General features: G+C 40.1%; 2 protein-coding genes and 1 pseudogene across 7 annotated transcripts in view; 1 reads left to right on the top strand and 2 right to left on the bottom strand.

Moving 5' to 3' along the window:
- Positions 1-1,764: 1,764 nt before the first annotated feature.
- Positions 1,765-17,010, bottom strand: LOC127424970 (neurochondrin-like; annotated as a pseudogene).
- LOC127425526 (mediator of RNA polymerase II transcription subunit 30-like) lies at positions 14,675-21,875 on the top strand. 3 transcript variants are annotated; one of them, XM_051671615.1, is made up of 6 exons: positions 14,676-14,814; positions 17,534-17,611; positions 17,866-18,099; positions 19,211-19,369; positions 20,910-20,999; positions 21,157-21,875. In XM_051671615.1, the coding sequence occupies exons 3-6, from the start codon at positions 17,866-17,868 to the stop codon at positions 21,250-21,252; spliced, it is 579 nt and encodes a 192-aa protein (XP_051527575.1). In that variant the 5' UTR covers positions 14,676-14,814; positions 17,534-17,611; the 3' UTR covers positions 21,253-21,875. The 3 variants fall into 3 exon arrangements, with proteins under 3 accessions (XP_051527578.1, XP_051527575.1, XP_051527574.1); XM_051671614.1 differs by having other exon boundaries at positions 17,531-17,611; XM_051671618.1 differs by lacking the exon at positions 17,534-17,611 and having other exon boundaries at positions 14,675-14,814.
- A 2,618-nt stretch (positions 21,876-24,493) lies between these two features.
- The window catches only part of ext1c (exostoses (multiple) 1c), an 85,314-nt gene continuing 81,995 nt past the window's right edge, over positions 24,494-27,812 (bottom strand). For all 4 annotated transcript variants that reach the window (XM_051671593.1, XM_051671592.1, XM_051671594.1 and 1 more), the window contains exons 9-12: positions 27,672-27,758; positions 26,964-27,124; positions 26,656-26,827; positions 24,494-25,064 (exon numbers count right to left, since the gene is read on the bottom strand). In XM_051671593.1, coding sequence (XP_051527553.1) covers positions 24,879-25,064; positions 26,656-26,827; positions 26,964-27,124; positions 27,672-27,758 — 606 coding nt within the window. In that variant the 3' untranslated portion in view covers positions 24,494-24,878. The remainder of the gene's footprint in view (positions 25,065-26,655; positions 26,828-26,963; positions 27,125-27,671; positions 27,759-27,812) is intronic.

Here is a 27,812-nt window from a genome sequence, read left to right as displayed (position 1 = left end):
AGAGCTCAGAGACAGGATTGTGTCAAGGCACAGTTCTGGGGAAGGCTAAAAAAAATGTTTGGCTGCATTGAAGATCCCAAGAGTGCAGTGGCATCCATAATTCTTAAATGGAAGAAGTCTGGAAAAACCAGGACTCTTCCTAGAGCTGGCCGCCTCGCCAAACTGAGCAATCGGGGGAGAAGGGCCTTGGTAAGAGAGGTGACCAAGAACCTGATGGTCACTCTGGTTGAGCTCCAGAGATCATGTGTGGAGATGGGAGAATCTTGCAGAAGGACAACCATCACTGCAACGTTCCACTGATCTGGGCTTTTTGGCAGAGTGGCCAGACGGAAGCCTCTCCTCAGTGCAAAACACATAAAAAAGTACCTAAAGGACTCTCAGACTGTGAGAAACAAGATTCTCTGGTCTGATGAAACAAACTGTTTGGCCTCAATTCCAAGCGTCATGTCTGGAGGAAACCAGGCACCGCTCATCACGTGTGCTGCGCAATACCATCCCAACGGTGAAGCATGGTGGTGGTAGCATCATGCTGTGGGGGTGTTTTTCAGCAGCAGGGACTGGGCAGGGTTGAAGCAAAGCTGAACGCAGCAAAATACAGAGATATCCTTAATGAAAATCTGGTCCAGAGTGCTTAGGACCTCAGACTGGGCCAAAGGTTCACTTTCCAACAGGACAATGACCCTAAGCACACAGCCAAGACAACAATAGTGGCTTAGGGACAACTCTGTGAATGTCCTTGAGTGGCCCAGCCAGAGCCTGGACATGAACCCAATCGAACATCTCTGGAGAGACCTGAAAATGGCTGTCCACCGATGGTCCCCATCAAACCTGACAGAGCTTGAGAAGATCTGCAGAGAAGAATGGTCGAAAATCCCCAAATCCAGGTGTGCAAAGCTTTTTGCATCATACCCATAAAAATTTGAGGCTGTAATCGCTGCCAAAGGTGCTTCAACTAAGTTCTGAGTTAAGGGTCTGAATTCTTATGTCAATGTGATATTTCAGTTTTTTCTTTTTCATAAATTTGCTTTGTCATTATGGTGTATGGAGTGTAGAGTGATGTGATAAAACTAAAATAAAGCATTTCAACATAAGGCTGCAACATAACAAAATGTGAAAAAAAATGAAGGGGTCTGAATACTTTCTGAATGCACTATATACTGTATACATAGCCTATAGGTAGTCCAGAGCTCACTAGGTTTAACAAATATGAACTGAGCACATCTTTTGAGCTATACACTATTTTCTCGGTTTCTTTGTCTATGGCATTCAGTACCTCCAGTTTTCAGAAGGACCCAAATGGCAGGTGACCACAAGTCTGCTAAAAGGCTAAAAGTGTGTGACAGATAATGGGAAGTTAACATGACATTTCAAGCGGTGACAGCAGTGCATACCTATTTTAAACAACATTTTAAATTAAAATAATGTAATTATTAGTTTTTTATGATATACTTATGAGACTATACAGAATATTTGTACTTTGAAAATGCATGTCACACCATGCATGTATAGGTGGTGGGAGAAACAAAAGAAAAAAAGCATTAAATGATTGTGTCTATGGAATGTTAAAGGAATAGTTCACCCAAAAATGTAAATTCTCTCATTTACTCACCCTCATGCCATCCCAGATGTGTATGACTTTCCTCCTTCTGCAGAACACAAAGATTTTTAGAAGAATATCTCAGCTCTGTTGGTCCTTACAATTCAAATGAATGGTGACCAGACCTTTGAAGCTAAAAAAAAAAAAAAAATCACAAAGGCAGTATAAAAGCAATCCATAAGACTCTAGTTGTTAAATCAATATTTAAGTCCTTTTTTACTATAAATCTCCACTTTCACTTTTTGAAATATAACTTAAATATTATTTCTGAAGACATATATTACACCACTGAAGTCCTGTGGATTATTTTTATGCTGCCTTTATGGAGCTTCAGAGTATTGGTCACCATTCACTTGCATTGTATGGACCTACAGAGCTGAGATATTCTTCTAAATATGTTCGTTTGTGTTCTGCTGAAGAAAGACAATCACACACATCTGGGATGGCATGAGGGTGAGTAAATGATGAGAGAATTTTCATTTTTGGGTGAACTATCCATTTAACAGTATGTAAAAAGAAATGTATTGTGTTGGAGGAAGGACACAAACTCACAAAGTATAAAAAATGGTTTTAACAGCACCTAAAATATACTTTCTCTTATACATACATATAAAGTTTAAACTAAAATCTTAATGCTAAAAAAAAAAAAAAAAAAAAAAAAAAAGTTCATAGACATAGTATTTGTCATCTACCCTTTGTCTGCTTTTGAATAATTAAATTGATGTAAGGACGCCACCTAGTGTACATACAAAAACACGACATTGAGAGGTGGATGCAGATAAAAATAGAGTAATTAATAAAATAGTAATAAATCACTTCAACAGCAAAAATATTTGTATTCCATAGTCCGATTTACACTTTGTCCACCTAAGGCATTTGTTAAAATTTTTTTTGCATGTTTAATATCACAAAAAGGCAACATAGTAAGGGCTTTGTCAGTCTTTTTAACAAAGGGAATCATACAAATGTTAGTCCACCAAAATTCTGCTTAGCTGTGGCATAAACTGAAGAGATCCACAACCTGCACTCTTCAAAAATCCACTAATGTCCTGACGACACAGTGCTTTGCAATAGCACACAGGACCTCTTCTAGAGCATCTTGTGAATGTTGGTCTGAGAGTTTTCCACTGGATGCTAGCAAAGTGAAGATGTTCTGCAGCCATCCTTCATCCCTGATAAGGGTGGCTGTCCAGGGCTGAGCCCTAACACAGCCACCCAGAGCCTGCAGACTGAGCATCCAGAGCCCTCCGGTCTCCTCCCAGTGTTCCCCCCAGAGAGCGCTGATCTGTGCTGGGTTAGAAGCCTGTTCTGCCTGCATAGCACTCAGGAGAAAAGACAGAGCCGAGGACAAGAAACGGCACTGACCAGGTTCTACAGAGTCTGCAAAGATTTAGGAAACCCATCATTAAGACAGCAACAATAAAATAAATAAATAAATAAATCAGAATTCATAAGATTATTGGTTGTTATGGGTTTTTCAATGGCCCATTTAACTGAAGAAAATGAAATGTATAGTTGTTAGTCTACACATGCTATAAAATGCAGCATCCTGCTGACCTAGTAGTCCTATGCGAAAAGCATACGCTACATAACATGCCAGGTTTCATGCCAGGCCAGTGGGTGTACCTGCAGAAGCTGGTTTGAGTCTGAAAATCATGAGACCCAAAGTGCAACAGTTGGCTGCTAACACCAATAGGCATGGCTTATAAAGTAGAACAGGTAGTGCCTCGCTCAGCATGGTCTCCAGAGCAACATAACAAGGACTGCTCCTGAGAGGGGAGGAGAAACAGTGCATCAAGTTGGTTGTTTAGGAAATAACATATGCTGTGTTAAACTGTGCAATTCACAAGGTTTGGCTTGTGTGTACCTGACTCGTTCTGGCTCAGTGATGGCAAAGTTGAGTAAAGCAGAGCATACAGTTTCCAGACTGGGGTCTCCCGTCACTGTTTTCCCACTCTGACCTCTTAAAGACCCCCAACCCTTGCTCAAAAAATCCACTAGCAGGGATGGAGTATCCAGAGAGAGAAGAACCTTCCTCGGCCCATCTTCAGCGGAGAGGTGACAAAGAGCAGGGAGAAGATATCTAAGAGGAAGAAAGAACGTATAAGTGAAACTTTACCACATTCAGAAGGTTGCTGGTTTGATCTCCATATCACCATTGTGGCTTTGAGCAAGGCACCTAACTTAAGGTTACTTGCACATTTTATGGCAACATCGAATAAAATGTAATGAAAAACAAAACAAAACTCTGGTCCTGATTGTGTGACAATAAATAAAGATTCAAGATTTTAAAGTCTTACCAAAGAGCAGCTTTTCTGGGCCATGTCCCATCATGTGAACTGTTGGTGATGGACATCTTTGACATCCAATCAGCAAGCCCCTTGCCTTTTCTCCATCCCTTGAAGTGACTTTTGGCATAGCCAATGAGAAAAGGCAGGAGGTCAATAACATCCTCTTTGAGACATGAGGATTCTTCAGCAAGCCAAGCACAGAGGGAGCGGAAAGTGGCAAACACAAATGGGTCATCATGGCGGGTCTGGTCCACCTAAAAGGGACAAATTCCTATTTATGATTCCATGAAAGGAAAAGATGAGTCCCATTCAATTAAAGCAATTAAACATGGAATAATTGTAATATTTATATTTAAGGACCCCATGAAATGACTTGAGTTGAGTTGTGTTTAGTTTAGACCACAGCCGTGAATCATGTTTTTGTACTTGCTATTGCTAGTCGGTGGCAGGTGGTTATTAGAGGGCAGGAACATTCTGTAAATCAGAATATCTGTTAAAAGTTAATTTTGTCAACGTTTAGGAGTACACTCTCATATAGATGCCCTAAAGCTAACAGATATTGGCTAAAAGCCACAAAACTCACATTTTGCCATTGCAGTCTCTAGGCACGATCATGATTTCAAGCTAGATAGTGCTAGCAATTTAAATCAAGCTTGAAATCATGATCACCAAGGAGACTGCAGATGTCAAGATGTACAGTGAAAAAGGAGTTATATTTTGGTCTGTTCTCACCCAAAACTGACTGGATCGCCTCAGAAGACATAGATTAAACCACTGGAGTCGTGTGGATTACTTTTATGCTGCCTTTGTGTGCTTTTTGGAGCTTTAAAATGTTGGTCACCCTTCACTTGCATTGTAGGGAACTACAGAGCTGAAATATTCTTTTAAAAATCTTTGTGTTCAGCAGAAGAATGAAAGTCACACACCTGGGATGGCTTGAGGGTGAGAAAATGATGAGAGAATTTTTGGGCGAACCATCCCTTTCAACAGTTTATGAGCTTACCCTGATAAAGGAAAGGCATTTAAATGACCTTTCACATTGTCTGCTTATTAAACATAATTGGTGTAAGATTGTGCATGTCTAAATGCTGAATGCTGGTACTGAGGACAATCTCACTTGTTTCAGGTAATAGATTACTGCTGAGAAGGCTTCCTCCAGAACCCCTAGGACCTGCCTGCTCTGCTGAAGACTCAGCCCGGTGATGGTTGTCTGTAACTGGGCAGAATTCGGGACCACCTCCTGGCTGCATGCTTGCTCCATAGCAGCCTCCATGATGCGATAGCAGGCAGTAAGTGTGTGCTGCTGCTGGGGGGAAAGCTCAGTTCCAAGTGGCTCTTCTAGACCCATCCTTACCTCCACACATGCCCGGTTCATCAGCAAGCAACAGAAATTTGGAGGTCCCACAGAATCCCAGCCATTTAGATCCAACAGGCAAGCAGATAATACCAAAACTGGGCTGAGCTGCTCTTTGCTAAGTTTACTCTGAACCAAGGGACGCAGGGAAGCCCATAGATTAGCTACAATCTCCTTATGCTCTTGGCTTTCTGATTCACCCCCTGGTGGAGGAAGGAACTGTGGTATCTGAGAACACATCGCTAATCTATCTTGATTTGAAGCTCTGGAGAAGTTCTGAGAGACAGAACCCAAGAGTGACAAAAGATCAGAAGAGTATCTGGTCCAAGCCCGCTCTCTTATGTTGGAAGACAAGAGGTGACCCAGCAGTGGAAGACCTTTTTCACAGCTAAGCGTCTGTTTCTTGAGTACGGCTCTAGATATAGCCGGAACCGCACTGTGGGTAAGCAGCTGCTCTGGGCCTTGCGGTAAACCAAACACAGCGCTGAGAACTTAGTAGCAGTCATGTGCTAAAAGCCTCATCCAGCCTAGATGTACAGGTTTGACCCAGCCCCTCTGCTTTGGTTGCTGCAGAGGAATCTGTGCATGCTTCTTTGTCCAATGAAGAGCTCTGGTTTGTCTCTCTGATATTGGCAAACCACATCATGATTGGTGTGAATGGTTTGAGATGCAGAGTCCTTCCCCAGTGTTTGTGTCTCGCTGTCTGTCAAGTTGGGTCCATTCTCCAGCATGCTCAGGATCAGAGGGATTGTGCTGAGGAGTTGTGGATGAGCAGCCATGTGTGGGTCTGTGCTAAGGGCTGCAAGCAGAGCCATGGCCAAAGAGATTAATTCCTCCGGGTGCAACACAGAGGTGTCGCTACCCTGGAATGCTGTTACCAGGAACAGTGTGGGCAGATTAAAGCCCACTGCTTCAAAAATCCAGTGTAAAGTCACGTTATCCAGCTGGTCTGCTGGACACAACCTTGTGATCTACAAAAGATATAAATGAGCAGATTATTGCACTGGAGCTTACAAATCAGAGCCTGGTTGCAAAAACAAAAACAAAAAGTTTCTCACTCTTAAACTGAGAAGATCCTTCGTTATAATCAGAGGGGAATTATAACTAAGGGTTTTCTTAAATTATGGGCTTTGTTGCAACCGGTTGCGGGGCGGCCTGTCAAACCTGTCGGTCCAGTGGCTCAGAGCTTTCCTTGCCCTGCCAGCATTTTTTACTTTTTTTTACAGCCAAGACAAATATGATAAATGTTTTTTTTTGGGACACACTTTTTTATAAACTAAATACTAAACTAAATCTAAATACTAAACCTTTATCTAACTAAATATCAGCTATAAATTGCCAGGAAATAATGGCACATGGTGCAAATCTTTACTTACTGTATTTATTCATAATTTTTGACCCAGTCTAGCTATTGTTTCCAAGACTATCACAAGTCAACATATATATATATATACTTAGATATACAGTGCATCCGGAAAGTATTCACAGCGCTTCAATTTTTCCACATTTTGTTATGTTACAGCCTTATTCCAAAATGGATTAAATTCATTATTTTCTCCAAATTCTACAAACAATACCCCATAATGACAACGTGAAAGAAGTTTGTTTGAAATCTTTGCAAATTTATAAAAAATAAATAAATAAATAAAATAAAATCACATGTACATAAGTATTCACATCCTTTGCCATGACACTCAAAATTGAGCTCAGGTGCATCCTGTTTCCACTGATCATCCTTGAGATGTTTCTACAACTTGATTGGAGCACACCTGTGGTAAATACAGCCTTTGCTCAATACTTTGTTGAAGCACCTTTGGCACCAATTACAGCCTCAAGTCTTTTTGAGTATGATGCTACAAGCTTGGCACACCTATTTTTGGGCAGTTTCTCCCATTCTTCTTTGCAGGACCTCTCAAGCTCCATCAGGTTGGATGGGGAGCGTCGGTGCACAGCCATTTTCAGATTTCTCCAGAGATGTTCAATCGGGTTCAAGTCTGGGCTCTGGCTGGGCCACTCAAAGACATTCATTGAGTTGTCCCGTAGCCACTCCTTTGTTATCTTGGCTGTGTGCTTAGGGTCGTTGTCCTGTTGGAAGATGAACCTTTGCCCCAGTCTGAGGTCCAGAGCACTCTGGAGCAGGTTTTCATCAAGGATGTCTCTGTACATTGCTGCATTCATCTTTCCCTCAATCCTGACTAGTCTCCCAGTTCCTGCCACTGAAAAACATCCCCACAGCATGATGTTGCCACCACCATGCTTCACTGTAGGGATGGTATTGGCCAGGTGATGAGCGGTGCCTGGTTTCCTCCAGACATGACGCTTGCCATTCAGGACAAAGAGCTCAATCTTTGTTTCTCATGGTCTGAGAGTCCTCCAGGCAGGCTGTCATGTGCCTTTTACTGAGGAGTGGCTTCCGTCTGGCCACTCTATCATACAGGCCTGATTGGTGGAGTGCTGCAGAGATGGTTGTTCTTCTGGAAGTTTCTCCTCTCACCACAGAGAAATGCTGGAGCTCTGTCAGAGTGACCATCGGGTTCTTGGTCACCTCCCTGACTAAGGCCCTTCTCCCCCGATCGCTCAGTTTGGCTGGGCGGCCAGCTCTAGGAAGAGTCCTGGTGGTTCCAAACTTCTTCCATTTACGGATGGAGGCCACTGTGCTCATTGGGACCTTCAATGCTGCAGAAATTTTCTGTACCCTTCACCAGATCTGTACCTCGATACAATCCTCTCTCGGAGGTCTACAGACAACTCCTTGGACTTCATGGCTTGGTTTGTGCTCTGACATGCACTGTTAACTGTGGGACCTTATATAGACAGGTGTGTGCCTTTCCAAATCATGTCCAATCAGCTGAATTTATCACAGGTGGACTCCAATCAAGTTGCAGAAACATCAAGGATGATCAGTGGAAAGAGGATGCACCTGAGCTCAATTTTGAGTGTCATGGCGAAGGCTGTGAATACTTATGTACATGTGATTTTTTTTTTCATTTTTTATTTTTAATAAATTTGCAAAGATTTCAAACAAACTTCTTTCACGTTGTCATTATGGGGTATTGTTTGTAGAATTTTGAGGAAAATAATGAATTTAATCCATTTTGGAATAAGGCTGTAACATAACAATATGTGGAAAAAGTGAAGCGCTGTGAATACTTTCCAGATGCACTGTACCTATAATCAACAACTTTAAATCAATATATTATATTTTAATTTGATTACATCATTTGCAATGCTTCATGGGATTGTAGTTCATGCTCTCCCGAAAGACGGCAAGTACACGATTTTGAACTTTTGTCTTTTTGTCCAGTTTTCAAATACTTCTCTGCTTCAAATCAAAGTTTGTAATGGTGTGATTCACCTCTGAGCTGGTTGGTTTGGTTCATGGCTTAGAACTATTTTATGAAGGATTTTATGAAATCCCTATTGAAAAAATGAATGGGAAAAATATTTCCGGAATCAAGATGGCTGAAAAAATGGATGGGCACTGCTGCACTCTATTGTTGAGCCATGATAAAGATTTAAAGGGGTCATGTCATGAGGAATCAAATTTTTCTTAATATTTTGACATTTATAGTAGAATTACACATTTTGTCATTCTACTATTAAAACATACTGTAAATTTCAGAACTCAAAACTTAATCCCCAATGCAATAAAAGCACTTATAGAAACCAAGCTGCAAAAACGTCAACTCTTCTCCTTACGTGACTTCCCTATTTCACTAGGGGGCTCATTCATTCATGACCACCTCTACAGCAACAACATCAACACCTACTTTACAGCATAAAGTAGGTGTTGATGTTAACAGAGAGAGAGAGAGCAGGACAGACAGGCCTAGTGTGGCCTACTAACTATTCCAGAATAACAAAGGAGACCCATCTGTACTATTATTTTTGCATATAAACATGCACTAGACAGACGTCTTTGACCGTTGTCATGACTCGTGTCGCTTTTAAGACGCTGTGTCAAGTTACAACTCTGAAAAGGAGACGCCATTCTGTTTCATTTAGCTGAGCTATTCTTGCTGTTTGAGCACGTCCTGGATGTCTTCTTGCGCCCATCTACGCTATTTTTAAATGGTGATGTATGAATACATGCACTAGTGACCTTTATGATACGTTTCCGGCGATGTGCACTTCAGTGTAGGATGATACTGTATGTGTGTGCTTCTAGTTCACCGTGCTTTGGACTTTGTGTGTGTGTGCGTTTCTTTCGGCTCATATCATCGTGGATTGCTTGTGAACCAGTCATAATACGATTCAGGCTTTGCAAAGGAACTGTTATAGAAGGATGGGGCAGTTAAACTGGACTTGATCGCAAAACCGTAGGTAAACAGTTTCATTCATGAATATTTCAAATGTCATTACTGTTTGATAGTTAATGGCTCTGCTGTGCTTGAGTGAACAGTTTAATATATTCGGATGCAATGTGTTGGATGTGCGTTGTGTGTAAACCCTGAAATTTAGTTTTATAATGTTGAGGCTTATGTCACAATTGTAACCGGTGTGATTAAATGGGTTAATGACAGTGCAGATTACCTGTAGGGTTCCAGCAATGTCTCCAACTGCTGCATTGGCTAGTGCACTATCAAACAGAGACGATGTGACAGAACCTTGGAGATAGCAGCAGGGCTTCTGTTAGCCGGTAATCAGTACCTCCGCTCCCTATACGCATATTACGCAGTCTGCGTAAGGCACCAACTCCCTAGGGTGGCACCAGAAACTCCACCTGCTACTCGCACATTATATGTTATTCAAGGACCCGGTAGCAGTCACGGAACACAGACGATCGCCTCACGCTCGCACCGCACCTCGCAGTGCAAGGCTGGTGTTCAAATGGCAGCTATCTTGCCGCTGCAATGATGTTACAATGTTAGGAGCTCTATCTGTGCTTTGCGTTTATGTTCTACTGCTATGCTACATAAAAGACTTGGCGCAGGTCTCAGCATCATGTCTCCCACCATCTGTTTTCCCGACGGTAATGCATGTGACATTGGCGGGTTTTGCGTGAATTGACTCGCTTCTCATGAACTACGGTTTATTCACAGGGTCATATTACGCATTAAAACAAATTATTGCGTTAAACAAATTTTGCTTAACTTAGACAGCACTAATACATATACATATATATATATATATATACACACACACACACATATATAATTGTGCCACCATATTAATTTAATTACAAAACTTTACTAAAATTTAATTAAAACAAAAAATTGAAAATTGATGACTTGGACCAAATAATAAAGAAAAGCAGCCAATAGGTGCCCAACATAGATGGAAACTCCTTCAATACTGTTTAAAAAGCATCCCAGGGTGATACCTCAAGAAGTTAGTTGAGAAAATGTCAAGAGTACATGTCTGCAAATTCTAGGCAAAGGGTGACTTTGAAGATGCTAAAACAGGACCAAGTTTTGATTTATTTTGGATTTAATAATAATTTGGATTGAACATAATTCCCATAGTTCCATTTATGTGATTCCATAGTTTTGATGACTTTACTATTATACTAAAATGTGAAAAAAAAAAAAAAAGAAATTATAATAAAGAATAAGTGTTTCAAAACTTTTGACCGGTAGCGTATATATATATAGTTGAAGTCAGAAGTTTACATACACCTTAGCCAAATACATTTAAACTCAGTTTTTCACAATTCCTGACATTTAATCGTAGAAAACATTCCCTGTCTTAGGTCAGTTAGGATCACTACTTTATTTTAAGAATGTGAAATATCAGAATAATAGTACAGAGAATTATTTATTTCAGCTTTTATTTAATTCATCACATTCCCAGTGAGTCAGAAGTTTACATCCACTTTGTTAGTATTTGGTAGCATTGTCTTTAAATTGTTTAACATGGGTCAAACGTATTGGGTAGCCTTCCAGAAGCTTCTCACAATAATTTGCTGGAATTTTGGCCCATTCCTCCAGACAGAACTGGTGTAACTGAGCCAGGTTTGTAGGCCTCCTTGCTCGCACATGCTTTTTCAGTTCTGCCAATAAATTTTCTATCGGATTGAGGTCAGGGCATTGTGATGGCCACTCCAATACCTTGACTTTGTTATCCTTAAGCCATTTTGCCACAACTTTGGAGGTATTCTTGGGGACACTGGCCACTTGGATGACCCATTTGCGACCGAGCTTTAACTTCCTGGCTGATGTCTTGAGATGTTGCTTCAATAAATCCACATAATTTTCCTTCCTCATGATGTCATCTATTTTGTGAAGTGCACAGTCCCTCCTGCAGCAAAGCACCCCCACAACATGATGCTGTCACCCCATGCTTCACGGTTGGGATGGTGTTCTTCAGCTTGCAAGCCTCACCCTTTATCCTCCAAACATAACGATGGTCATTATGGCCAAACAGTTCAATTTTAGTTCAAAAAGTAAGATCTTTGTCCCCATGTGCACTTGCAAACTGTAGTCTAGCTTTTTTATGGCGGTTTTGGAGCAGTGGCTGCTTCCTTGCTGAGCAGCTTTTTAGGTTATGTCGATATAGGACTCGTTTTACTGTGGATATAGATACTTGTCTACCTGATTCCTCCAGCATCTTCACAAGGTCCTATGCTGTTGTTCTGGGATTGATTTGCATTTTTCACACCAAACTACGTTCATCCCTAGGAGACAGAATGCGTCTCCTTCCTGAGCGGTATGATGGCTGCGTGGTCCCATGGTGTTTATACTTGCATACTATTGTTTGTACAGATGAACGTGGCAACTTTGGGTGTTTGGAAATTGCTCCCAAGGGTGAACCAGACATGTGGAGTTCCACAATTTTTTTTTTCTGAGGTCTTGGCTGATTTCTTTTGATTTTCTCATGATGTCAAGCAAAGATGCACTGAGTTTGAAGGTAGGCCTTAAAATACATCCACAGGTATACCTCTAATTGACTCCAATTAGCCAATTATCCTATCAGAAGCTAATTGGCCAATTGCCTAAAGGCTTGACATCATTTTCTAGAATTTTCCAAGCCGTTTAAAGACACAGTTAACTTAGTGTATGTAAACTTCTGACCCACTGGAATTGTGATATAGTCAATTAAAAGTGAAACAATCTGTCTGAAAACAATTGTTGGAAAAATTACTCATGTCATGCAAAAAGTAGATGTCCTAAACAACTCGCCGAAATGATAGTTTGCTAATATGAAATCTGTGGAGTGGTTAAAAAATGAGTTTTAATGACTTCAACCTATGTGTATGTTAACTTCTGACTTCAACTGTGTGTTTGTGTATACATACACACAAACAATTTTGCTCTTATGGAAATAAATTGGTACTTTTATTCACCAAAGTGGCATTCAACTGATCACAATGTATAGTCAGGACATTAATAACGTGAAAAATTACTATTACATTTTGAATGTGCAGCAATGACAGCTTTGCAGATCCTTGGCATTCTAGCTGTCAGTATGCCCAGATACTCAGGTGGCATTTCACCCCACGCTTCCTGTAGCACTTGCCATAGATGTGGCTGTCTTGTCGGGCACTTTTCATGCATCTAACATTCTAGCTGATCCCACAAAAGCTCAATGGGGTTAAGATCCATAACACTCTTTTCCAATTATCTGATGCCCAATGTCTGTGTTTCTTTGCCCACTCTAACCTTTTCTATCTGTTTTTCTGTTTCAAAAGTGTCTTTTTCTTTGCAATTCTTCCCAAAAGACCTGCACCCCTGAGTCTTCTCTTTACTGTTGTACATGAAACTGATGTTGAGCAGGTAGAATTCAATGAAGCTGTCAGCTGAGGACATGTGAGGCATCTATTTCTCAAACTAGAGACTCTGATGCACTTATTCTCTTGTTTAGTTGTACTTCTGGGCCTTCCACATCTCTTTCTGTCCTTGTTAGAGCCAGTTGTCTTTGAAGTCTTTGAAGACTGTAGTGTACACCTTTGTATGAAATCTTCAGTTTTTTGGCAATTTTAAGCATTGTATAGCCTTCATTCCTCAAAACAATGATTGACTGATGAGTTTCTAGAGAAAGCTGTTTCTTTTTTGCCATTTTTGACCTTATATTGACCTTAAGACATGCCAGTCTATTGCATAATGTGGCAACTCAAAAACAAACACAAAGACAATGTTAAGCTTCATTTAACGAACCAAATATCTTTCAGCAGTGTTTGATATAATGGCAAGTGATTTTCTGTTTTTTACATCAGTAATGTCCTGACTAAACTTTGTGATCAGTTGAATGCCACTTTGGAGAATTAAAGTACCAATTTCCTTCCGAAACAGCAAAATCTGTACATTATTCCAAACTTTTGGCTGCCAGTGTATATATATATATATATATATATATATATATATATATATATATATATATATATATATATATATATAAAAGAGTATGTCATGACCCTTTTAATTATTCACACTTAATCTAGCATATAACATACAGTTTTGGTGGTATAATATAGATGAGGAGGATAAGCTATTAAAGATTACCAGAAGTAGCGCTGCCAAAGTATGGCTGTCATTCTTGACATGAGTGAGAGCATGCAGACAGTGCTCCAGAACCTCACTCTGAGAGGCAGACAGGCCACAGGATCCAGGTGCAGAACTGGACCCATCTGCTCCATACTGGTTGGAAGCTTCTGGGTAGAGACCTCCTCTAGGCTGAGATGACACCCAGTCTCTGCCATCTTTAGTGCCAACCTATAAACAGGCATACTTGGGAATCAGAAGCTATGCTATTATTATTATTATTATTATTATTATTATCTACTTCAGGCTCTATTCCAAATACATCCTCATGGTGCCTAAAGTTTAGTTCAGTGTCAGACAGACACTTATGGGCAGCAAAACACATATGACAACACGAGAGAACCATCGGCTTAAATCACATGTCTACTTCATATTCAAGCAACGTATTTACAAGTTCACATGTTAAATGACTGTTGCTTTCATTCTAACGTGATTTTATTGTAGTAAGAAGAACTAATCTGTTAGTCAGGAATTGGACGTTTAGGGTGCAAACAAGCGACTCAAAGTTAAATACATCATTAAAATCATTTTCAAGAGATATGAATGACCTACATTGTAGGCTAGTGCAAAACAAATCTAAAGTCTTAAATGTATACAATATGTAGTGAACAAACCTGGAGCCAGGATGGATTTACGCAAACACACGTTGAAGCTATGTGGAGACTGCACGGCAAATCTCGCGAGACATTATTAATCCTAAATAGAATGCATAATTTCAAAATAGCAGTATTCAATCAAAGAATAAAAGAAAGAATTTGTAACACACAAAACACACAAAACTCTTTCTGTTGTCTATACTGTTTGAAACTTTTAGAAATTTCAAGTCTCACTATGTGTGTATTTCAGTGAATGTTAGCCTACACATTAAACAGAAAATAATATATTTCTATGACGATTCTGCTTTGTGACTTGGTTTTAAAAGTACCTTTATCTACCACAAACAGGAAGTGACGAAACAAGTGATTGATAAACGGTCCACTGTTTGAAACTGAAAGCGAGCGAGTGGAGAAATTCTCGTGTTCTTTTAGCAGTTTTTGCTGTTATCTGCTAGAATTAAACTACGCAAGGCAAGGAACAAAAACAATAAGCGCAGTGAGTATCTACACAGACCGCAGAGTAAATACAGTACACGGATTTTGAAGAAAACAATGGGTGGTGTTGACAGTTCGTTCATTTCCTCAGCTGTCCAGTTTACAGTACTGAATAAGAGCGCATACTTAAAATGTTATTTCTTCTCTTTATTGCTCATTAAATCACAATAAAATGGTAATTTATTTCAGACGAGTTTGAAAATCAGAAAAGCACACCCAGCTTTCTTTATTTTGACTAAAATAAATAAATAATGTGTGTGTGTATATATATATATATATATATATATATATATATATACACACACAGTTGAAGTCAGAAGTTTACATAAACTTAGGTTGAAGTCATTAAAACTCAATTTTTTAACCACGCCACAGATTTAATATTAGCAGACTATAGTTTTGGCAAGTCGTTTAGGACATCTGCTTTGTGCATGACACAAGTTATTTTGCCACCAATTGTTTACTGACAGATTGTTTTACTTTTAATTGACTATATCACAATTCCAGTGGGTCAGAAGTTTACAAACACAAAGTTAACTGTACCTTTAAGCAGCTTGGAAAATTCCATAAAATGATGTCAAGCCTTTAGACAATTAGCCAATTAGCTTCTGATAGGAGGTGTACTTAATTGGAGGTGTACCTCTGGATGTATTTTAAGGCCTACCTTCAAACTCAGTGCCTCTTTGCTTGACATCATGGGAAAATAAAAAAAAAAAATCAGCCAAGACCTCAGAAAAAAAATTGTGGACCTCCACAAGTCTGGTTCATCCATGGGAGCAATTTCCAAATGCCTGAAGGTACCACGTTCATCTGTACAAACAAGAGTACGCAAGTATAAACACCATGGGACCACGCAGCCATCATACCGCTCAGGAAGGAGATGCATTCTGTCTCCTTGAGATGAACGTAGTTTGGTGCGAAAAGTGCAAATCAGTCCCAGAACAACAGCAAAGAACCTTGTGAAGATGCTGGAGGAGACTGGTAGACAAGTATCTATATCCACAGTAAAACGAGTCCTATATCAACATAACCTGAAAGGCTGCTCAGCAAGGAAGAAGCCACTGCTCCAAAACCACCATAAAAAAGCCAGACTACAGTTTACAAGTGCACATGGGGACAAAGATCTTACCTTTTGGAGAAATGTCCTCCTGGTCTGATGAAACTAAAATTGAATTGTTTGGCCATAATGACCATCTTTATGTTTGGTGGAAAAAGGGTGAGGCTTGCAAGCCGAAGAACACCATCCCAACCGTGAAGCATGGGGGTGGCAGCATCATGTTGTGGGGGTGCTTTGCTGCAGGAGGGACAGGTGCACTTCACAAAATAGATGGAATCATGAGGAAGGAAAATAAAGCATATAATGAAGCAACATCTCAAGACATCAACCAGGAAGTTAAAACTCAGTCACATATTGGTCTTCCAAATGGACAATGACCCCAAGCATACCTCCAAAGTTTTGGCAAAATGGCTTAAGGACAACAAAGTCAAGGTATTGGAGTGGCCATCGCCAAGCACTGACCTCAGTCTGATAGAAAATATGTGGCAGAACTGAAAAAACATGTGTGAGCAAGGAGGCTTACAAACCTGGCTCAGTTACACCAGTTCTGTCTGGAGAAATGGGCCCAAATTCCAGCAACTTATTGTGAGAAGCTTGTGGAAGGCTACCCGAAATGTTGACCCAAGTTAAACAATTTAAAGGCAATGCTACCAAATACTAACAAAGTGTATGTAAACTTCTGATCCACTGGCAATGTGATGAAAGAAATAAAAACTGAAATAAATGATATTTCACGTTCTTAAAATAGTGATCCTAACTGACCTAAGACAGGGAATGTTTTCTACGATTAAATGTCAGGAATTGTGAAAAACTGAATTTAAATGTATTTGGCTAAGGTGTATGTAAACTTCTGACTTCAACTGTATATACACACAGATGAGCCAAAACATAATGACCTCCTGCCTAATATGATGTTGGTCCTAACGCTTGCCACCAAAACAGCGCTGACATGCCAAGGCATGGACTATACAAGACCCCTGAAGGTTTCCTGTGGTATCTGGCACCAAGATATTCGCAGCAGATCCTTCAAGTCCTGTAAGTTGCGAGGTGGAGCCTCCGTCGATCGGAATTCCCACAGATGCTCAATCAAATTGATGTCTGGGAAATTTGGATTTCAGGGCAACACCTTGAACTCTTCATCATGTTCCTTAAACCATTCCCTAACAATGTGTGCAGTGTGGCAGGGCGCATTATCCTGCTGAAAGACCATTGCCATGAAGGTGTGTACCTGGTCTGCAACGATGTTTAGGTAGGTGGCACGTGTCAAACTGACGTCCACATGATTGGCCGGACCCAAGGTTTCCCAGTAGAACGTTGCCCAGATCATCACACTCCCTCCACCGGCTTGTCTTCTTCCCACAGTGCATCCTGGTGCCATCACTTCCCCAGGTAAATGGCACATATATACATGGTCATCCACGTGATGTAAAAGAAAACAGGACTCATCGGACCAGGCAACCATCTTCCACTGCTCCAAAGTCCAGTTCCAATGTTCGTGTGCCCATTGTAGGTGCTTTCGACGGTGGACAGGGGTCATCATGGGCACACTGATCGGTCTGCAGCTATGCAGCCCCATATGCAGCAGGGTGCAATGCACTGTGTGTTGTGACGCATTCCTCCCCATACCCATCCTTAAAATTTTCTGTTACTTGTGCCACAGTAGACTTTCTGTCGGTTCGGACCAGACGGGATAGACTTTGTTGCCCTCGTGCATCGATGAGCCTTGGGTCAAGTCGCTCAGGTCTTTATTTCTGCCCATTTCTCCTACATTCAACACATTGACTATGAGAACTGATTCATTTGTTTTTTATTATTTATATTATCTATTGATAGCTATGGTTGTGAAGGGTGATGTTTCCTACACTCTTATAAGTTTGTTTCATCTTGTTATCCCTGAAAATCAGTAAAACTATACATTAACATTTTAGATTAACAGAAACGCAGGTGCAATTTTGTTCTAAGTAAAGTTGTTTCAGTAATTTTCTCTGTTTTTAGATGTCTGCTTCAATCCCTCTGAAGGGAATGGGTCAGAGTATGCCTGTCATGCCCCTTCAACAGCAGCCGCAGGCACACATGATCCCTGGCCTTGGCCCTGCGCAGCCGGGAATGCCTCCACAAGGTGCCCTGCGGGAAATCTCTCCAGTTTACCTGTGCCGCATCGGTCAGGAGACTGTCCAGGACATTGTCACACGCACAATGGAGATCTTCCAGATCACACGAGCCACTCAAGTGGGTTTGTGTTCTGTGTTTTTTAATATACAGCATGTGGCATCTATACTTAGCCAGATTGAGATCTCTACTGCAAAACATGACTTGTAGACAGTTATTCTAGTCAACTGGATGTGTTTCTCATTTGCTTAAGGTGTTTTGACTAATCCAAGTGGCTTCTTTAAGGGATGACCTAGATATATGATGACCTGGATAACATGCCATTTGAGAGGCATGTTTTCATAAAGACTGAGGCCATCTTTTCCTGCAAAAATCTGGGTTACAGTGAGGAAATTACAATGGAAGTGAATGGGGCCAATCCTTAAACATTAAACATACTCACTGTTTCAAAAATATAGACACAAGACATAAACAATGTGTTAACATGATTTTAGTGTGATAAAATCGCTTACTAAGCTTTTCTGTGTAAAGTTATAGCCAATTTTACCACTTTGTTGCTATGACGATGTAATGTCAAAAACCCCTAAAATGACGATTTAAACAACTTTACAGCTCAAATAATTTTAACAGAAGAGTTTTAACAGAAGAGTTAATGTAAGTGGTTTTATAAAATTATAAGCTTCACATTTCTGCCTTTTAAACCCTCCAAAAATTGGCCCTATTCACTTCCATTGTAAGTGCTTCACTGTAACTTTAAGATAAAAACCAAGAAGGCAGATCACTTTTTTATTCCCACTGCAATTAGGACACTGAATTTCAAGAGGAAAAAACACTCAGTCTAAATTTGTATTACTTTAACAGTTCACTCAAAAATCATCATTTACTCTCCCTCATGTTGTTCCAAACCCATATGACTTTCTTATGTGGAACACAAAAGTAGATATTTGGCAGTGCTGTAGTTGGGTCGTTAGGGTTTGTAAGAACATATAAGTGAGTATGATGACAAAAGTTTCGTTTTTACATGAACTGTGCATTTAAATGTCAAAATTCATGTTTTTATTTTTTTTTAATTATTTTTTTTAATGTATTTCCTTATTTATGGAGTCTTAAAAAAAGGTTTGACTTAACTGAGAATCTTCACAGACTAGTTAATTTGAGGAATTGGCATACTTGAGTTGGGTGTTTTTTTTTTTTTCTTTTTTTCTGAACAATGTGGTTTGGTCTCCTCAAGCTGCCCAACGGTGTGACACAGAGCCATGCAGCATATCAGGACCGCTTTGGGAAACTGCAGGAGCATCTTCGGCAGCTGACACTGCTTTTCCGTAAGCTGCGTCTACTGTATGAGCGCTGTGTAGAGATGACAACCGACCTCCAAGAGTCTCCAGCTGAAGTAAGTCTGCCTGATCTGTCTTTATAAGACTAAATGTATTCATGTAAAATACAGCTTCTTCTATTTTTTTGTACAACTCTTGTGGTAGACACAAGATGGCAAACCCAGCCCATGGTTTAAATGTAAATTTAGGTGTCCTTCTGTGAATGCTATGCTATGGTGGCCTGCTTTTTGCAAAAATTATTTGTTATTGACATAATGGATTAACTGTTTATTTAGAGTCACTAAGTTAGGAATGATATCTATAGTCATAGTGTGTCACTACTAGCATATAGTAAGGATTTGAGTGGCCTCATAAGTCATGACTGAATATACATATCATAAAAACGTTATTTAAAATATTTGGTGCCTGTGTATAGTTACAGGTACTGTTAGATGTGTTTTTATACAATCAAGGAATTATTTTGGGAATTATCAATATATAAGCCAAATGGTAGTTTAACTGCTCTTTGGAACACAAAATAAAGAGTCAAATTGGCAAGAGGAAGATTCTGTTATGAAGCTTGTAGAATGACTTGACTTAAGACAGTACTTACCATCTGCAGCCAGCAGAAAGAGTCTTGCTATTAGCTTTACTATTATTGTACAATTATTAATTAGCTGCTAGACTCAACATAAAACCTTAAAGGGATAGTTAACCCAAAAATGAATATTATCATTTACATATATGTGTATGACTTTCTTTTTTCTGCTGAACATAAACAAAGATTTTTAGAAGAATATCTCAGCGCTGTAATTCCATACAATGCAAATGAATCATGACCAAACTTTTGAAGCTCCAAAAAGCACATAAAGGCAGCATAAAAGTAATCCATAAGACTCCAGTAGTTTAATCCATGTCTTCTGAAGCGATCTAATCGATTTTGGGTGTGAACAGAAAAAAATAAATAATTTTTCACTGTACATCTTGCTGTTGCAGTCTCTTGACACAAACATGATTTCAAGCTTGATTGCACTTCATAGAGCTTGATGCATGCACAGAGCGCTTGATGGTGCTGTAATCGATCTTGAAAATCATTATCACCAAGGAGACTGCAGATGCCACAATTTAATGTGAATTTAAAAAAAAAGATTTTGTCTGTTATCATCCAAAACTGATTGGATCGCTTCAGAAGACATGGATTAAACCAATGGAGTCATTTGGATGACGTTTATGATGCCTTTATGTGCTTTTTGGAGCTTCAAAGTTTTGCTCACCATTCACTTGCATTGTGTGGACCTACAGACCTGGGATATTCTTCTAAAAATCTTTGTGTTCTGCAGAAAAAAAAGAAAGACATCTGGGATGTCATGAGGGTGAGTAAATGATCAGATCATTTTCCTTTTTGGGTGAACTATCCCTTTAAACTTATTTAATTAATCTCATGATTTAACATTTTAACATTGGCAGCCCTTATTTGACACCATCTGATCAATGCTCTGTTTCCTTTGATGCATTTTTATTTTGTGGATATGACTGCCACTCATTAACACCCACATACTGGACTTTTGCATATCATTAAAACAATGTGTGTGTTTCCATCCTTGTGCTTTGTTCCAGCTGGTTCCTTATGTGGGAGATGAGATTGCTCCTGTGAGGGTGGAGCCATGCAGCCCAGTGGTTATTCAGGAAAGACAGGAAGTTCTTGAGGTTTGTTTTATACAGTAAATACTTTCAGTGAACATAATATTGGTGTTATTCCAATGCTATTATGCATAGTATATTTGTGATATACCTACCATGCTCTTTCATTTTTTTGGTAGAACATACTGTATGCTCAAAGTTCATATTGTGTGTTTTTTAACAGAAAGTGAGGCAGAAGAATCAAGAGATGAAGGTGATAATGGACCAGATGAGGAACCTCCTGTGGGACATCAATGCCATGCTCACCATGCGAAAATGACAGCAATACACTTCCCAGAAAACAGATGACCAACTTCTTCAACCATTCTCACTTTGTCTTCCTACACAAGTTCTGGTGCTCTCACACAGGCAGCAGAGAATAGTAGATTGTCTTCTGTTCACTGCTAATGTCACATAATAATTCTTCTTGACAAATGAGATTCGACTCAGCAGCTCTTTGCGGTCTTGCCTCATTTACAGTGTTAAATCCCAAAACACTGATTAATAACTGGCTTATCATAGCACTGAAAGAGGATCAGTTTGAGCAGACTGGCAGTAATGTGAATACCATTCTAATGGGGCGAGGTAGTTTAGTCAATTGTTGGCATGATAAATGAGCAGCACAGACCTAGTTACTGTAAAAACAGTAATAGTGCTTATACTATGGTCCTTTGTGTTTTGATCTGCGTGATATTACACACTCTTGGTCCTTGACAGAAACATACTCGGGTTGATGTGTGTTTAAGGGTTAGGGAGTGTGATTGTAGTTTCTTTGAGTTCTGTATTACACTTCTGATTCTTCCTTCAGGGTCAGAGGATGTAGGATTGTAGTTTTTATTTTATTTTGTAAACTAAAGTTTAATGCCTGTTTTTATAAAAAAAGAAAAAAAAAAGAAAGAAAAACAACTTTTTTGTCCTCTGTCAATTTTTAAAGGAAACATAAAACTGATTCCATATGGGTAGTTAACATAAAATGACTCTGTATGTATGTATCAGTATGATGCAGTTGCTAGGGTTGTCAATGAATCAGAATATTTAATAATGAACAATATCACTTATTTTTGAAGTTAATTATAATTAATCTCAAATTTTTAATGTAATTTGCCTCTAATCATTTCATTTAGAAATGATAGACCACCATCTATAAATATACACTTTCCCTTTGACATTCATATATATATATATATATTTCTAATACAGAAATACTCAAACCAGCTCATCTGGCACCAACAGTCATCCATACGATTATCTAATCAGCCAATACTTTGGCAGCAGTGCAGTGCATAAAATCATGCAGATACGGGTCAGGAGCTTCAGTTAATGTTCACATCAACCATCAGAATGGGGAAAAAATTTGATCTCAGTGATTTGGACCATGGCATGATTGTTGGTGCCAGATGGGCTGGTTTGAGTATTTCTGTAACTGCTGATCTCCTGGGATTTTCATGCACAACAGTCTCTAGAATTTACTCTGAATGGTGCCAAAAACAAAAAACATCCAGTGAGTGGCAGTTCTGTGGACAGAAATGCCTTGTTGATGAGAGAGGTCAACAGAGAATGGCCAGACTGGTTCGAACTGACAAAGTCTACGGTAAATCGGATAACTGCTCTGTACAACTGTGGTGAGAAGAATATAATCTCAGAATGCTATTCTGAGATGTGGGTTGGTGCTGTTTTGGTGGCACGAGGGGGACCTACACAATATTTTGCAGGTGGTTTTAATGTGGCTGATCGGAGTGTATGTGTGTGTATTATATATACAGTATCTCACAGAAGTGAGTACACCCCTCACATTTTAGTAAATATTTTATTATATCTTTTCATGTGACAACACTGAAGAAATGACACTTTGCTACAATGTAAAGTAGTGAGTGTACAGCTTGTATAACAGTGTAAATTTGCTGTCCCCTCAAAATAACTCAACACACAGCCATTAATGTCTAAATCGCTGGCAAAAAAAGTGAGTACACCCCTAAATGAAAATGTCCAAATTGGGCACAATTAGCCATTTTCCCTCCCCGGTGTCATGTGATTCGTTAGTGTTACAAGGTCTCAGGTGTGAATGGGGAGCAGGAGTGTTAAATTTGGTGTTACCGCTTTCACTCTCTCCTACTGGTCACTGGAAGTTCAACATGGCACCTCATGGCAAAGAACTCTCTGAGGATCTGAAAAAAAGAATTGTTGCTCTACATAAAGATGGCCTAGGCTATAAGAAGATTGCCAAGACCCTGAAACTGAGCTGCAGCACGGTGGCCAAGACCATACAGCGGTTTAACAGGACAGGTTCCACTCAGAACAGGCCTCGCCATGGTTGACCAAAGAAGTTGAGTGCACGTGCTCAGCGTCATATCCAGAGGTTGTCTTTGGGAAATAGACGTATGAGTGCTGCCAGCATTGCTGCAGAGGTTGAAGGGGTGGGGGGTCAGCCTGTCAGTGCTCAGACCGTACGCCGCACACTGCATCAAATTGGTCTGCATGGCTATCGTCCCAGAAGGAAGCCTCTTCTAAAGATGATGCACAAGAAAGCCCGCAAACAGTTTGCTGAAGACAAGCAGACTAAGGACGTGGATTACTGGAACCATGTCCTATGGTCTGATGAGACCAAGATAAACTTATTTGGTTCAGATGGTGTCAAGCGTGAGTGGCGGCAACCAGGTGAGGAGCACAAAGACAAGTGTGTCTTGCCTACAGTCAAGCATGGTGGTGGGAGTGTCATGGTCTGGGGCTGCATGAGTGCTGCCGGCACTGGGGAGCTACAGTTCATTAAGGGAACCATGAATGTCAACATGTACTGTGACATACCGAAGCAGAGCATGATCCCCTCCCTTCGGAGACTGGGCCGCAGGGCAATATTCCAACATGTTAACGACCCCAAACACACCTCCAAGACGACAACTGCCTTGCTAAAGAAGCTGAGGGTAAAGGTGATGGACTGGCCAAGCATGTCTCCAGACCTAAACCCTATTGAGCATCTGTGGGGCATCCTCAAACAGAAGGTGGAGGAGCGCAAGGTCTCTAACATCCACCAGCTCCGTGATGTCGTCATGGAGGAGTGGAAGAGGACTCCAGTGGCAACCTGTGAAGCTCTGGTGAACTCCATGCCCAACAGGGTTAAGGCAGTGCTGGAAAATAATGGTGGCCACACAAAATATTGACACTTTGGGCCCAATTTGGACATTTTCACTTAGGGGTGTACTCACTTTTTTTGCCAGCGATTTAGACATTAATGGCTGTGTGTTGAGTTATTTTGAGGGGACAGCAAATTTACACTGTTATACAAGCTGTACACTCACTACTTTACATTGTAGCAAAGTGTCATTTCTTCAGTGTTGTCACATGAAAAGATATAATAAAATATTTACTAAAATGTGAGGGGTGTACTCACTTCTGTGAGATACTGTATATATATATATATATTAGTATGCATATTTATAATTCCTTTTTTTCTATATTTTTTTTCATGTTTTTTTTGGTATTGTTAACCTCAAAATAAAAGTTTCTTTACAAATTCAGCCAAACAGTTTGCATTACAGAATTACTTTATTGGTCATGTAGTTTCCACATCATATAGGCAGTCAGTTGCTTGGTGACAACTCTTGCTTGTTGAAAATCCACAGAACTGTTAGCTACCTACTAGTCACCCACAGCTCTACAAACTTTTCTCCAGTAAAACTGCAGCTGGAATGATTGACAGATCTGCTTTGTTTTCACTCTTGAGTGAATAAGTCCATGAAGCTGTCAGTCATATTTTGAGAACTGGCCTTTAGAGATAAATACCCCTCTCCTGTCCACTGATCGGCCACCACAAGCCATAAGCGGTGGTCATCAGACTATTTCTGTGTTAGTGAATGATTTTCCACCAATGTCAGTCTCAGTCTGTTCGGACTGTTGAGCTGTCAGCTTGGCTCAGACACGCTCCAGGTCTTTGTACTTCTTGCGCAGGACAGACACATGGTCCTTGAAGAGTACAGGGTCCAGACGAAATTGAGAGTGCACTAGAGGCATGTAACCAAACCAGTTTGCAAAGGTGTTGACACACTCCTGCCTCTGGGTAAAGTGCTCAGGGTTCGCCCATGGGGCCATCTTAGTGCCCTAGTAGAAGACAGAAAAAAAGAAGTTGAAAAATACATCCATGACACTAGCTGAGTGTGAATAGTGCATTTTTACAATGACATCGGGAACTAAGAACTTCAGTATTCACGTGGTGCTGCATCTATGCCAACAGGTGTCAGCGCAACAAAAACACATTTTGCCTCGAACAGCCCTGTGTCTTTCTGCGTGGACATTGTGTTTTGTCTTCGATATACGCAATGTGAGTCGTGCAAAACAACATAGTGCTGATCTCAGCGGAGTTCGATCTTTGGGAGAAATGTCAACAAGACTACATCTGGTTAGAAACCTCATTAAGTTTTTACATTGAATCCTGTTTGAATAAAAAGATTAAAGTCTCTAGTTTCATCTGATGTGCAGTTTTGAAAATCTTAGCGATTTATCGTGAAACAGCACGCTGTTAAACACAATGACTACTTACGAGGACTTTAGGACTTGTTTTCCCTTAGAAATCCTATATTTACTGTGCATTATCACACTGAGAATCAATGGTTCATACAAAAGCTGAAAAGTGTTGCTTTCAGAGGCTTTATATGGAGTTACGATGAAAATAAGGTGCATTTTGAACTGTTCTAAGACCAGTGCAGACAGACAGCACACTGGAGATTAAGTCATTCACTAAATAGGGAGCATCCTATAGCTTTCCTATGCAGAAGTGCATTCACTCCTAAAATCAAACCAAAAGTTCAGTTTCAGGCTGCAGATGATTTTTAGACTACCCAACATGGTTGGCAGATATGGGACAATGATAATCAGTACATAGATTCAGAATTTATAATGTGGAATTTTTAACATGTTTGGAAAGTGATTGGACGATGCTGGCCGTTACTTGTATCAGAATAAATGATGCTAATTTCTAATTGGTAAAATGCTTCAACTCTGGCCATCATCAGTTTGTTTGAATGTGCAAAGAGTGAACATTAAGATTTTTTTGCCAAATCAAGTCAAATAATTTTTACTTGTATAGTTTTTTATTTGTGCTTTCCCAATACACATTGTTCCAAAGCCGCTTTACAGAAAATCAGCAGTAATGTGTGTAATGTCTCAAAAACATGAAACATGACTTTCTATAGCTTGGTATTATTTAAAATTTCACAACTTAGTCCCGCTGTCCGCATATGTGGACATACATTTTTAGGAAAACCTTTTGCTCTAAATGTTTATTAGGTGACAAATGCACACAGCATTCACGCTTGGGTCTCAGGAGGATAAATGTCCAAAGTGTATGCAGCGCAGTTCACTCAAAATTAGCTTTGTGAATAAACTTCGAGTTCATTTTATTTAGACTTTGGCGTATATATTTGGCCATTATAAATTATTATACAAAGTGAATGACTTGCAAATACACCAGGATGCAGTTTGTAGACACAGGAATTTTTCTCCTGCTGTCACCAAACAGAGCATGCACAACTAAGGCAAAGTGATGATCCAAGAATAGTTGACACAGACCCAACATGCCAACTGGTGGCAGAAATTATCGATAAATTGAGTAGTTGGTGCAACCCCAAAAAGTTTCATCCACATATGGTCAATGTGAATTGAAGAACAAAATTAACTTGGGCTCTGGTCTCACCTGCAGAGCGGGCATCTCTTTGTACTGCTTCCTCTGTGCCACTTTAATGGGTGGCAGGTGCGTCACAGAGGAGACCAGGAAATTCATCAGGATATCCTCACAGTTAGAGTTGCGATCCACCAGTGCTCGCAGAGAGGAGGGCAGATAGTTAGAGAACAGGTGATGGTAGTACCTGTGAGACACAAAGACTTTAGCACATAATCAAGAGCACAGTCTCCACATATGATTTTTGATGGCTTAATCAAGCAGGAGAGAAAAGATGTCCAAACATGGTGTCTTGTAACGGTATGTCAGCCGATGCCAATTACCTGTGATAGAACGCTGCTCCGGTGAGGACGATGGAGTACTCGTTGGTCCATTTAGAGGTGTAGCCCCAGGCCCTTTTCATGGGGTCCCAAAAATGGCTTCTGGGAGGGTAGCCAACAATCCGCTCTGGGAAGCTCCGCCACACATGGAAAGCAAAATTGATCTGGAAGTGTGAGATTAGAAAGGAAAAACACAAATTACTACATGACTTGGCCATACTTGACCACTTTTATCAGTATTGATTTCTCTCTGGAAAACTCTGCCACATATGGAAAGCAAAATTGTTCTGCTAGTGTCTGCAAATTGATCTGTAGGGTGCTCTGGGTGCTTACGTACTTACTGAGTGGTAAGACAAAATTGTTCACCCCAAAGTCTCTATGATATTCTGGACCCTAGATATGGCTCGGGTCCATCCTTCAATGTAAGTGTAAAGGATTATTTCACCTGTTTTATCATCCACCAGTCTGATCGCATAGAAAAGTGATATCACACCTTTCCTCAAAAAGCAGCACGATTTGAGGTATAGTTTATGTCTGAAGCACAAAGCTTAATACATGGTGTAAAGGGGTTTGTTCAAATCCTTAAACCTAAATATAAGCCACAGTAATGGTGAGGCTTACCTTAGCAAGCACCACTAATTAATAGGACAAACGCTCTAGATTTATTTTAGTAGCACCTACAAGCAAAAGGTGATTGGATTTACACTCTACCTCACTGGTCAACAGAACTGTGTCTTCATCCAGGCTCAAAACTGCCTCTGTCTCAATGGCAGCATGAGGCAGGAATCGACTGCTCGTCTGTGAACAGAGAAGGTGGCAGAGAAAAGAACTGAGCAAGACGTGAGAGGGAGA

Source organism: Myxocyprinus asiaticus, chromosome 34 (genome assembly GCF_019703515.2).
Source record: "Myxocyprinus asiaticus isolate MX2 ecotype Aquarium Trade chromosome 34, UBuf_Myxa_2, whole genome shotgun sequence".
Taxonomy (NCBI): domain Eukaryota; kingdom Metazoa; phylum Chordata; class Actinopteri; order Cypriniformes; family Catostomidae; genus Myxocyprinus; species Myxocyprinus asiaticus.
This window is presented reverse-complemented; position numbering and strand designations above follow the sequence as displayed.

Coding starts and splice junctions, on each gene's coding strand:
- LOC127425526 (XM_051671618.1), top strand. CDS start 17,866: ATGTCTGCTTCAATCCCTCTGAAGGGAATGGGTCAGAGTATGCCTGTC. Junction 18,100..19,210: donor AGATCACACGAGCCACTCAA/GTGGGTTTGTGT, acceptor GGTCTCCTCAAG/CTGCCCAACGGTGTGACACA. Junction 19,370..20,909: donor TCCAAGAGTCTCCAGCTGAA/GTAAGTCTGCCT, acceptor GCTTTGTTCCAG/CTGGTTCCTTATGTGGGAGA.